The 12832-nt window shown below is 35.2% G+C and overlaps 1 protein-coding gene across 3 annotated transcripts; it reads right to left on the reverse strand.

The window, feature by feature from the left end:
• Positions 1-2620: 2620 nt before the first annotated feature.
• Positions 2621-8060, reverse strand: LOC137712921 (transcription factor BIM1-like). Of its 3 annotated transcripts, none has more exons than XM_068452124.1 (13): positions 7906-8060; positions 7728-7805; positions 7224-7504; positions 6730-6807; positions 5116-5517; positions 4920-4989; positions 4673-4824; positions 4457-4565; positions 4286-4355; positions 4106-4201; positions 3543-4012; positions 3243-3372; positions 2621-3160 (listed from the first exon to the last, which is right to left on the reverse strand). In XM_068452124.1, exons 3-13 carry the CDS (start codon positions 7258-7260, stop codon positions 3056-3058), a joined length of 1719 nt encoding a protein of 572 aa, XP_068308225.1. In that variant the 5' UTR covers positions 7261-7504; positions 7728-7805; positions 7906-8060; the 3' UTR covers positions 2621-3055. The 3 variants fall into 3 exon arrangements, with proteins under 3 accessions (XP_068308225.1, XP_068308224.1, XP_068308226.1); XM_068452123.1 differs by having other exon boundaries at positions 7224-7512; XM_068452125.1 differs by having other exon boundaries at positions 6730-6818; positions 7224-7512.
• Positions 8061-12832: the final 4772 nt, after the last annotated feature.

Consider the following 12832-nt stretch of genomic DNA (forward strand, 5'->3'; position numbering starts at 1 on the left):
AAGGAGTTGGTTGTTGAGAGCATCTCAAAAGGATGTGTCGAAACTGTCACATTGATATACAATAGTAAAAAATGATAGAAAATTCTCGCCAACTAAGCCTTCGGTTTGTTATGTGAAGCTTAGTTAATTGAAGGTAAAGCCTTTTGGATTCAAATTTGACAATTGTTGCCAATTGATTTAATGAATTTTTTTTTTTAAATAAATGTTGTTGTGTTTTCCAAGTATTTGAATTATTGTCTCAATAAATATTGTTGTGTTTTCTAACTATTTGAATTATAAAATGATATTTTTATTTAACATATTGGGTGGAGCAAAAAATTGTACAAAAAGTGAAATTACCACATAAGCCATCAAATATCGTTTTGATGTTTTACATTTGACACCTTCTTTAATGATGCTCTACCATGTCATGATCATTTTCTTTGCAAATAAATTACAACTTCTTGTGTGTATCAATTCTTTTTCTTTTTTGTGATCTATGAATATAAGTTATTTGGTATCACAACTCGCATATTGGACGGAAAATTTTGGATTCAATAAGAGAAGTCAACTTTTAAATCTAAATCATATAAAAATCAAAACCAGAAAACTTGATTCTTTATATGCAAAAATCAAACTCACATATATCACTATAAAAATCGTTCCAAGCCCTAAAGTATTGAGCTAAATTTTTTTATTTTTTATTTTTTGGTCCCTAGGACAAATAATAACCACCACCACAAGAACCAAAAATGATCTCATCATCTCAATTAATTGGAAAAAGAATACAAAAGATACCTTGTTAAATATATAAGTGTCTTTTAATATTTTCATCATTGTTTTAAATACTATTACTTTGTCTTGTTTCGATAACACATATATATATATATATATATATGTATGTATGTATATATGGTTACAATACAATATATAAATCAATCATGAACGAGAAGACATGCCTAGAGTTTTATGTGTTATTTTTTTTCTCTTATAAAAAATTTATATAATATTTTTTGAGAATCGTTTTTAGATTTGTATGATCCAAGAAATCCACAGTGAACAAAGAGCAATCTGCCTGGTAACTTATTGGTCGATGCTCAATAACCCTAATAACCACCGCAGGTGGTTCAATAATTGGGGAGGAATTCTAGGCCCGTCTTACACACATTACATTATGAGTTCGATTCTTGCCGCTGATAAATCGCACGATAGTAGCCAGAGAAGGGGTTAAAATGCCTCTATGAATCTTCTCAGCCCCTGAAAGAGTGGACTGCCGTGGCAAAACCACCAACTGGTCCCCTTAAATAAATAAATAAAATAAAATAAAATAAATAAATAAACCCTAATCACTACTTGTAGTACTTAAGGATTAATTACGCAGAGTTTAAGTTTCTGTCGGTGTACGTCACCTTGAGCATGAAAGGAAATGCAGAAACACCTTAACTTGTATTTGAAGTCAATAAATAAAAGAATCATTATCTTTTACTGCACGAGTGTGATGGTCATAAAACTCAAATACCATCTGTTAGGTTGATATTATATGCATATTTTTTAGTCATGGTTTTAAATGAAATTGTTGAGTATATTATATAATGTACATAAAATTCTAAGTTGGAAGTTTTCTGGGTTTACGATGCTCTTAGGTAATTGAAGTGAGAAAAAGTCCTCAGAAGACGATCCCTATGATAATATTCACCCGATCCAATGTTTTGAAAACTTGATCCAACCATTTATTTACTAATTAATAACTTAATCACTCTTATTGGTTGCTGAGTTTGGTGTAATATTCAAATTATACTATTATCAAAATATATTTAATCATGAACAGGTTAATTAATAAATTATATAGTTTCTTATCAATGAACAATTTATAAGATTGGGTCCATGTTAAGGTAGTAGGCTAGGCTGGCATACCTCTTATTGGGTTGGCCCAAATGAAAGAAAGAAAGAAAGAGGCGTGGAGTCACTACCCTTATGCATGTGATGTAGTCTCTTGTGCAAATCCCTAATGCCGGACATCAAGTGCAGGTCTAAGTGACGACCGATCGTAACAATCTCTTATATGAACCCTAAAAGCACACATTAGGTGCATAATTGAGTGTCGAACTAAATATTAGGCAGAATACGACTATTAAATTATTAATCTTGAGAAAGCCAACAGGATCCTTTTCGGATCCTTTTGGTGATGATCCTAGGAATCCATAAATCGTGTCCGTTCATCGTACATCGTGCAGTCAGTTTTTGTCATGTACTATTTGTATTTAATTTTAAATAAAAATATTTAAAATGATTACTGACCGTACGATGAACATATATGATTTACAGATCTCTGAAATCCTCACAAAAAGGATCTGACGAGGATCCGGATTCTTGAGAAAGGTACATTAAGTGAGCACCTTCATGATGAGAAAAGTATACATTCTCGCGAACAACCACTGCATCATGTGCAATAATGAGTTGTTGTTTGACCAGCCCAAGATCAGTGATCACCACTTAGAACTGCACATGATGCACACCCGTTAAGGGTTGCGTGGAATAATTATGATAAGAAATGAGTAAGATTAAAAATAAAAATAAAATAAAAAAATATCATTAGCACTTCATCCACAAGAAATAAAAATTACAAGAAGAAAAAGCATCCTCAACTGAAAATAGCAAAAGCAGCTTCTCAGCATTATAATGGAAGCCTTGACAATAAAGGAGATTATGTTTACACTCAAATCTCGTCTCTAGACACCAAAAACAATAAATAGTATTTCGGTTAGGAAGTCTATGGAATTTGGATCCCAACTAACTAAATAAATTGTCAGAAATGAGAAACTACATGTACATTGTACACAATTAATCTCTATCTCGATTGAGTAGGTTAAAATGCACCAGCAGAAGACATAAACAATAACGATAAAACCTTATCTCACTAAGTAGGATTGACCGTATAAATCCTAGAATATTGTTGCGCTCGGTTTAGTGTCAAGTCTTCTGCCACCAACAGAAGACATGAATAATTATAAACCCCATACTTCATCAAAGGGGTTCTTAAAAAATGAAATAATTATATTTAAAAAATAATAATTAATTAGTTTCTGCATGTCTTGAGTTTCTTTTGGGCGCGTTCAGATTCTTCACTGCTTGCAATTACAGAGTGCTTTTTCCCTAAAGTGCTTATGGGAATCTCATTTTCCTGCAGCAGAACGACAGACAAGTTTAGTTGTGTTTGTAATACGAACTCAAAATCGATGCGTAGCTACACGAACATGACATACCTTAATAGCAGATTTTGGTATAGGTGATCGTCTATTTGCTCGCTTCCCTAGCTCGATTTGCACGGAGATGCTGGCCAGTGACAAATCCACGCCGGAACTCTGCAGGGCTTGTGTCAGCGTATTCAATAACCTGTCCAATGCCGAAATCCGCTTATGTCATTCACTCATATATCTATACGCATCTTCAAAGTAGAGATTTCAAGGTTTATGGTTTGCACATTTTCGAAGTAAGCTCAATAAACTCGAAACAAACACGGAAAGACCGATTGAAGATGTAACTTAGAGCACAAGAAAACTCACCCTTGGGAGTAGGCACTTGAGATGTTAATTCGACCGCCTTCAATTGTCAGCTCCTGTTCTTTAAGCTTCTCCCGAGTAGCAGCACCATCAGTGGTACGTGATATCGTCTGACATAGCACAGGTTGATGTCGAGATGTGTTCTCTGCATCAGACGGCAATCTAGGTGGAATTTGAGGTACTGCGGCGGCAGCACCACTAGTCCTGACAGGAGTGAAGAAGTTTGGCTGCATTGCCAAGGGAAAGGGCATCGGCTTGCTTGTTATTCCAGGGTGGTGATCCACTGCTTTGAAGGTAGTTTCAGTACTTGTGTCGGATTCTGCAGGGTTCTGAGCAAAGCTTCCGGGGATTGCCGGTGAGACAGAAGTAGGTTTCTCATCAAACGTTGCAGCAAACGCTAATGCAGGAGCAGACCCACCATTGATGCCTCGAGATTGATCACAGTAACTTTCCCTAAGCTTGTGATTGTTTCTCTGTTTCGAGAAAAAGATTAATGAGTCTACTAATAAATACGTCGCGGTATGAACAGCATACATGCCACAAAGGATAAAGGCCTGACTTCTTACCCAAGGCATCAATTTTGCTGGATCAGGATTCCATCCTTGACATGAACCCTCGTACTTGCTTACTCGTTCCTGTAAAAACTGAATGTATTCGACAACCTGGGAAGCGAAAAGATTAAAACCCGGTCATTCAAAAATTCGAAAAGAAAGGAATAACTTACAACAGTTAATAATTGTGCGTACCTCTAGTAAAAACGACGCCTTATCTCTCTTTTGATCACTGTGAGGAATGAGCTCTCTCAACATTTGGAATCTGCACATACAACTTTCAAGGGTCAATCTACGATTATGTTGTCAAAACCGCCAAGGAGCTATCATTAGATTTTTATCATGTGAAATCGAAGATGAACTTGCCTGTCATTTATTTTGCTCCTCCTTCGCTGCTCTGTGGCAGAATGTTTGGATCGTGGCGTGTTAGCCTTCTGATCAGAGCTCTTAACATCAGCTTTTACCCTCAAATCGCCTTCAGAAACACACAAACTCCTTGGTGAAGATAAAAAAAAAAAAAGTAGGAGAATAATAGGGTAAAGAATTTCAAACGAATTTTATCCATCTAACTACGAGACATACCCTTATAGGGGGTGGCGGCGTTCGTGGTAGCGGTAGAGGTCTCTTTTTTTAGAACAAACTCTTCTTGATCGTCTAGTTCGTCTTCCTGGGTACTATCCTTGGCGGCAGACTTCATCATCTCCCTGAAGCTCATGTTCTTCTGCCCAGATGACCTATTGACATTCCATATATGTATCAAAAACTGCATATATGATATCGAACCCAATAACACCGACAATAGTAGAGTTTGAGATGGCTAGGGACTGACTGAGAACTGAAGCAGCCGCGATGATTGTTGGAAGATGACTGCGCAGGCCGCTCCAAAGAGGTCCATTGCCCTGTCAAAATCCCAGTAGCTGCCATGAGTTTCATTTCCATCTTTTGTTTCTTCTCATTGCATTGAAATTTAAGGCACACAAATTATGCACCACATGGATGCAAAAACACAAATTAAGTTTAATTACCTCTCACGGTACCCGCGGGTCTTTCTCCCACAACATTCTCCTTCCCTGTCTTTCCCTTATTCTTTGCAGATTCTTCCCACAAAGTGAATCCACTTCCGGCGTAAGAACTACAGTTCGAGTTTTCGTCAACGTTTTTCTCGCTACTACTTGCTTGTGCAACTGTAAACACCGGCGATCCCTCTGGTTTCGGAACCCTTTGATTAATATACGAAATGTGGCTTATACTGTAAGTCCCAATCCCACCGGGAAGAATGTGCTCCACAGAAGTAGTCGGCTGCGCCGCCGCATGAGACGGTGGTTTTTCAGTGGTTGATATCTCAGCTGAGGTCTCTTCCTTAGCAATGCATGGCTTTCCCATTCGTTCAAGTGGTTGTAGGAAATCGTGTGTTTCAAGGTAGCCTCCTGAAATCACATAAAAAAAAGTCAAGGTGTTGAGCGGAGGCAGGAAAATTGGTAAGGTAAAGTTTCTCGGGAAACTCGGGACGCATGTTGCCTAGGTAGTTTGTAACGCTCTCCACCTAAATTCGAATTCTGGTTTTCGTAAATTAGTATATATTATAATAGAATATAGCTCGAAACATAATTAAAAAACCGAAACATTCCGGATTCAGTCCTCACGATCCAGTTTTTCGGATTCATATTTCAGATCCAAGATTTTGAAGAAAACATGTTCACAAAATTTAATTAATATGACAAAGTTTTATAAAATTAAACAAAAATAACCCTAAAAAACATGGATCATCAACTTCACAGCCCACGGTTCATACCGTGCACCTGCATCAGGCGTGATATGCGACACGTTAAGTGTCCAATCAAGTCTAACTTCCATGGGTGGGCCCCATCAGGTGTGGTAAAGGGTTGCCGTTTGCTTTTTCGCATTGGCAGCCAATTTTAACTGTTTCAAGGCTGGCCTACAACATAGATGGCCCACATTGATAACAACCAGATCCACGATTCAATTGCGCTCACGTGCATGCATAATCCTGACCCTTATATTTGTCTAAATTATGTCTTACGGATTCGACGTGAAAAACAAAGTATCGGCTGTAGATTCTTGACTCTCTTTCTTTTCTCGATCATTCGGATTAGAGATTGATGTAAAATAAATTTACAGAGACAGAGTTTATATTTGTCTAACAAAACAAGCAAAATACATATTTTCTCTTGCATATCAATTCACACATGCAAATAATCAGAAGAAGAAGGAAAAAAAAAAACTTTTTAAAAAAATAGAAAACAATCTTTAAGAGGAGAAGAAAGAACTTTATTTTTTAAAAACGTTAATGTGACGGTATCTCAAATCATTTGTAAATACGTGAGAAGATTAAGGCACGAGATAATAAATAATTAGTTATCCACCACTTAATTTGCACATCATAACAAAAATTCTAAATATAAAAATCATCGTGAAGAGAATAAAGATCGTTATGTTACAAACATGTGAATGTGACGCATTTCGAATCTACCACGAACTCTAACGTAAATAACTAGCTTAAGATGCGTTACAATAGAATCTCGTTGTACCAAAATTTCTCTCGCGGTATAAACGAAGAATTATAATTGTTTAAATATTTTTAAAAATAATTAGAAGAAAAAAGAAAAAAGGAAGGATACCTTGTGCGGGTGATCTTGGATCTTGCTGGGCAGCTGAATGACTGTAGAGTGACAGAAAATCATGCGTCGATTTTCTTCCTGTAGAAAAACTTTGAAATCAAGGTTAAGAAATAAAACACATTTAATTCCCTTCCCATTTCCTAAAACACATTTGTCAAAATGTTATTTGAGAATGTCATAGCTCCACTTTGGTCGTCAGATTTAAAATCAATAGGATTGGCCATGTAATTATCCATCATCATCGATCATTTTGCTTTTTCTCTGAAAATCTTCGTTAGATTGGAGAAACTACCATTTCAAGCAGATGAGTTGATTTCATTAAAATACTCGCAATTTACGAAAAAAAATTACATAAAGACTAAAATGATTGACGATGGATAATCTGAAGAATTACTTTAAATATCGGAGCAAAGTGAAGAATTAGAACAAATTTTGCGAATATTTTGGCTAAAATGTCAAAAAATCCTTATAATTCTTTTCGAACAATGAAATACCTTCCGTTCCGAACGGCCGGGGCTGAGGAAGCTCCATATCCGCACAGGCCGCCGGCTTAGATATTATTTTCCCGGAAAATTTCGTAATTTTAAAGGAACTTCAGTGCTTTCTGCTTCCGTTTTCAAATTCTTTCGACTGCTTCAGCTTCAAAGATTCGCGGGGAGCCTTGGATGTTCGAAGGCACATTCGCTTTCGCTTTCAGAAGACGAGAGGAAACACAAAACCCAAGCTTTGATTCGAATTCTCCCAATGCTTTTCGATACCAATTGCTTCGCTTCGCCTGCAACTCTTAAATTTTCGGCACGAAATCGTCAATTTTTTAATTTTCCCCATACATATCAAGAAAATTCCAATCTCGAATTTTGCGTTCGTTGATCAGATTATTTTAGATTATCGTCTTTCAGTAAAGCAAAAGAATTTATTAAAAAAATCAAGAGCTTGAAAATCACAAACCGATAAGATCCGAATAGAATTCAAATCTATAAACCGGAGAAAATTCGGACCTGCAGTCTCGGCGATTTGAAAACTGTGAATTATTGCAGCAGTTCACGTGAAGATTCAGCTCCACAGTCGGAATTTCACTGCAGAAAAGTGCTTTCAATTCAGATGGAACAGAAATGCATGACAACAAAAAGAGGGAGAAAAATCGGCTCCGATATTTTTCGAGCTTAAAAATCTCACCTTTTCGGAAATTCACATCACCTTCGTCTCCTTTTTCCGAATTTCCGATGACGAACTGTGCGCCGATAGTCGGACTCTCTCTCTCTCTCTCTCTCTCTAAAACTCTGTTTCTCTCTCTTGGCGAGCTTGTGAGCTCTTTGGCTGGAGATCTTTTATAAGTCTGCGTTCCCTTGCGTTCTGCATTTTTTTAATGTTTGTTTTGGGTTTTTTCCGTTAGGTGAAAGCCGCGGTGGGGATAACGACGTTGCGGCAGGGTTGCGGCAGGGTTGACGGCGTTAAGTGAGTGAAACGGAGGGTTAAAGTCTTAAAGGGTACTGTTTGGAGTGCACTCCGGTTTAGTATAACGGGGGTAAGGGAATTTTTTGGAAAAACTAATGAAAATATTTTGAAAACTTTGAGTTTTAACAATAAGGATAAAATAAATAGCATCAAGATTAATTTTTTAGTATAAAAATATAATTTTTTTGTTAAAATAAATCACATGAAGGTTTTTTGTTAAAGTTTTTTTTTTTTTTTTTTAATTTGGGTTCACGGAACTCAATTATTTACTTTTTGGGTTGGAGGTTTTTTATATTTTCGGCAATCCCGATTTTTGTTTATTCTTTTTATGATATGGCAATCCCGAGTAATAGTCTTTTCATGTGTTCTGTCCGTTTGTCCACATACAAGTGAAATTTTTTATTGTGACCGGAACACGAATAGTACATCATGTGTTTTTATATAAGTAGTGAGAAATTTTACTTTTCAAGTTATTAATTTTTTAACACACATATTTCACTATTTTCATAATAACACGTGATGTACCACTCCGCGTTCCGGTCACATTGAAAAATCTATTCACATACAGATAATGACTCTAATTTTGTTTTCAGAAAAAAAAGAACAAAGGCTTTTTCTTTCTTCTCTTTTTAGTTATGGATTTTTTTTTTTATATTAGAAAAGAACCGTCTTTAAGATTTCAGACGTTATGAGTGAAAATTTGATGCTAGAAAGTAATAATTTAAATTTGAAGTAAATTTTAAAATTCATACTAATTATAAGGTTATAGTGAGATCAATAAATACTTAAAGTTACCGATTCCATCTTAATATATGTTAACTAGTAAATACATTACCTTAATTGAAGTTTGCATTACTCTAACTACTTGATCTATTTTTGTGATTTGGGATGTTCTCTTCGACTGGCGTGAAATTATGAATTAGGATTAAATGGTGAGTGCATGGAAAACAGAAGTATCATTGTTTGTTTCAATACAAGTTTGATTTGTAATTGTAACCGTACTTGTAATTGTACTTGCAGGTTACACTAAAGTAATGGTACTTGCAGGTTACACTAAAGTATTATTGTTTGTTTCAATACAGCGATATTATATACATTAAGGGAAGGTGAAGATTTTCCACTTTTAAGTGAATAGTAATACAACTAAACTAAGCACTAGGTGATCTATAGAAATCATAAAAGCGAAAAAAAATACGACAACGTGCCCGATGCAAGAGTGGCGGTCCAAATATGCCAAGAACTATAGTTGGCGTTGTTGGAAATGTGATTCTCCTCTTACGCTAGTGGTCATGCAACATCGTGGTCGTGGAGATGATATGCCCATATGCAAGCTCATCATTGATTAATGTACTCTATGTTGCGGCACTCTTATTTTTTCGATTGAATCTAATGCGAATTCCTTCTTAATCAGTAAATATCGTACTTTTTTTAGAAAATATATTTATCTTTAAATATTCATCTAAATTCATTAGATAAGTAGATCCACAAATATTTTTAAAGCATCTCTAAGAGAAACTCTAAATTTTTGTTAAATTAGCAAGTAAACAGCGTCAAAAAACTATTTTAGCTACTTAGTTATTATTAACAATTGAAACTTAACCTACCTATTTTCTAAAGAAACATGCTACAGAGACTCTCTCAAAATAAGACTTTCCACCATCTCATAATTTATCGTCAATTTTCATACTGATGTTATAAAATATAATGCTAAAAACATGAAGTAACAGAGATTTCACGAAAGTTCATTTTTGAAATAAGATTTTGACTGTATGAAACAGTGGGTTACTGGAAGTAGGGTTAGGGTTAAATGAATGCACGTGCATTGAGGGGGCAAAGGCCACAGAGAAAGGACACTCTGTCTCCCTGCGGTTTTTGGGAGTTTGGATCGCCGAAGCAGACATAACTTGTGGAAGCAAAGCAGCAGGAGTCCTGCCAGGACGCGCAGAAAGGAAGGCAATGCAAGTTACACAGGACGGACAGAAGCCAAAAAATGGCCAAAGAAAATAAAGGAGAGTCACGTGGTGGGGTAAACTAATTAAGCGTTGACATGGGAACAGTAGAATGTTGACCTCCGTTATCTCGGGATTTAATGCACACTTGAGTGATGGTTACTGGCACTAATCCCCATTATTTATCGAATCATATATTATTATTACTGCTACTCAGTCAGAGCTCACGAGGTTTCGAGAGGAGTCGGATCCCTTTTGGATTCAATAAAATTGAGTATGCTGAGCAAACGATTCGAACTGTTAAAACTTGATTCAACAGCCACAAGCAAAAGAACTTTCTAAAATTTATAATAATTATAATCGTCGAATCAAATTTCAACGGTCTGGATCGCTCTAACTTTTAAAGAAGAATTTCCACTAGAAAACACTAAAGGGAACCCGGTTCCGTTGAGAGAGAGAGAGAGAGGATGTTGGTGGTAACGGAGGAAATGTCACGTGCCGCTCCATTCCCTCCTCACGAGTTCAGTCACTGATTTGGCTTTAATTTCATCTGTGCCGGGAAACGCGGGACTTGTATGTGGTGTGGGCCGTCGCATTCCACTTCCCGATGTAACCCCATCATGTCTGTGTTAACTTATATGAGTATATTGTAGGGGTGTGCGGATGCATTTCGTGAAGGAATGTTATTCGCACACTTCTTTTTATTTTTACATTTTTTATAATTTTTAATTGTTAGGTCGAATGAATTGAAGAAGATTAAAAAATAAAAATTTAAAAAGAATGTGTGAAATGTATAAAGGAGTGTGTGGATATCATAACCTACGTTGTATACCTCCCTTATAACATTTCGAATATACTTTGTAGGTCTAGGTTTACTACCAACACAACATTAGTAATGTTCTTTCAACTTAACTACATATTATTGGATGTTGGGTTTTATACAAAACTCTCAGTGATATTAAGGATGAAAACTCTATGTATTAGTTGTATATTATTTTGTAATACAACCGACCTATTCTCCAACAACTTCATGTTAATTATACAATTCAATGAGTAGGAAAATTTATACATAATATCGAATAATTGAAATGTAATATCATGATAGTTGTTTATACTTGTCATATAAGTTAGAGAAATGCTAAGAAGTTTCTCTCAAAAGTGAGACTTTTTACGGACTTTTTATCATCTCATATTTTTTGCACAATGTTTTATCATGTTGGCACGGGAACTGACATTAACTGTGAGGTGTAGTGCGTCTATGAAGAGTCATACTTTAAAAGAGTCTCATTAGCATTTCTAAGTTATGGACTATTTACATTTTTTAGGACACTGTCATAAAGCTCATAGCTAATGATATCGTGCAATGTGTTTTAACTTACACATATCAATTCTTATTGTATTATTAATATCATATACTGTTATTGCGATTCGTGCATGTAAGTCTCTCTCTTCTCCATATATCTCAAACTAATTTCCAAGTTTTCTGCAAATTCATTTTTCTTTCGGGAAATTCTTACTGTACGTTTATTTCTTATATTTGTTCAATGGTTGGAATTTCATTTGAAATTATCCATCTGTAAATGCTAATACAGTAATCACAAATAAGATTGTGTTCTTTAAACGTAAAGAAAAATGGATAATATGTTCTCGTACTTCCACATGTTCATGGAGAATCTTAATGTTAATTAATCAAGAATTATGGTTCTTTATCTCTACATTAATCTCCGACAATCATGCACGCCAATTTTTAGCATTCACATTGCGATCCAACAGCTTGGCGTGACAACATCTTTTTTTTATCTATTTTCCATTATATAAATCTTAGAAATAGTATATATTAAAATTTGCAGAACATGGCTCTCAATTCACAAGTCGTACAAAAGAAAAAAAATAAAAATTAATAAGTCGTACGATTCATGTTTAAGTGGTGAAAGCAGTGAAATACAAGTCACGTGGTGTATTGTTTTATGTGTTTTAATAAGTCGATGATAGGTGTTATTATATTTTTCCTCACTACCCTCAAGTAATAATGATGACCATCTTATTTACCACCGTTAGATGAGTTTAAAATTTAAGATATGTGTAGGGGATAAACACAAATCTCAAAATTTAAATTCACCTAACGATGATAAGTAATGCGATAATTCTTACCACCATTTGAGAGTGGCGAGCAAAAATACACCGACCACCTAATACTTTTATTCCTTAAGAATTCTTTTGGATACCTCAAGCCTGTCTTAACTACTTTAATATTTCTTTTAACTTGTGGTTTGCCAAAATATATATTGGATTTGATATTTTAGGGAACATGAGTAATAAGCCAAATGCCGTGTCAAGGTATATTTATATGTTTATGTGTTGTAATACTAATTATATTATATGAATTTTCATGTGATGCCCATCCAAAAGAGGACCCAAATGATAAGATGCTTGCAAACACTTGTTTTTCTTCTAATTAATTCCTTAAATAAGTCACATTATATCTTAACTAATTAATTAGTATGGTAGCACTTCGTAAGAAGATGTAGCTAACACCGTGTCACCGTGTCCTAATTATTAGGATAATTTTATCATAATATGATAATTATGTTAGAAGAGGATGAACTAGGAGAGAAACCGGACGCAAAAATAGACCTAAAAAGACACGTTATCGAGAGAAAACTATAGATTTGTATACTGGAAAATAAATATTCTATAAA

The sequence above is a fragment of the Pyrus communis genome, chromosome 13 (genome assembly GCF_963583255.1).
Source record: "Pyrus communis chromosome 13, drPyrComm1.1, whole genome shotgun sequence".
In the NCBI taxonomy this organism is placed as follows: domain Eukaryota; kingdom Viridiplantae; phylum Streptophyta; class Magnoliopsida; order Rosales; family Rosaceae; genus Pyrus; species Pyrus communis.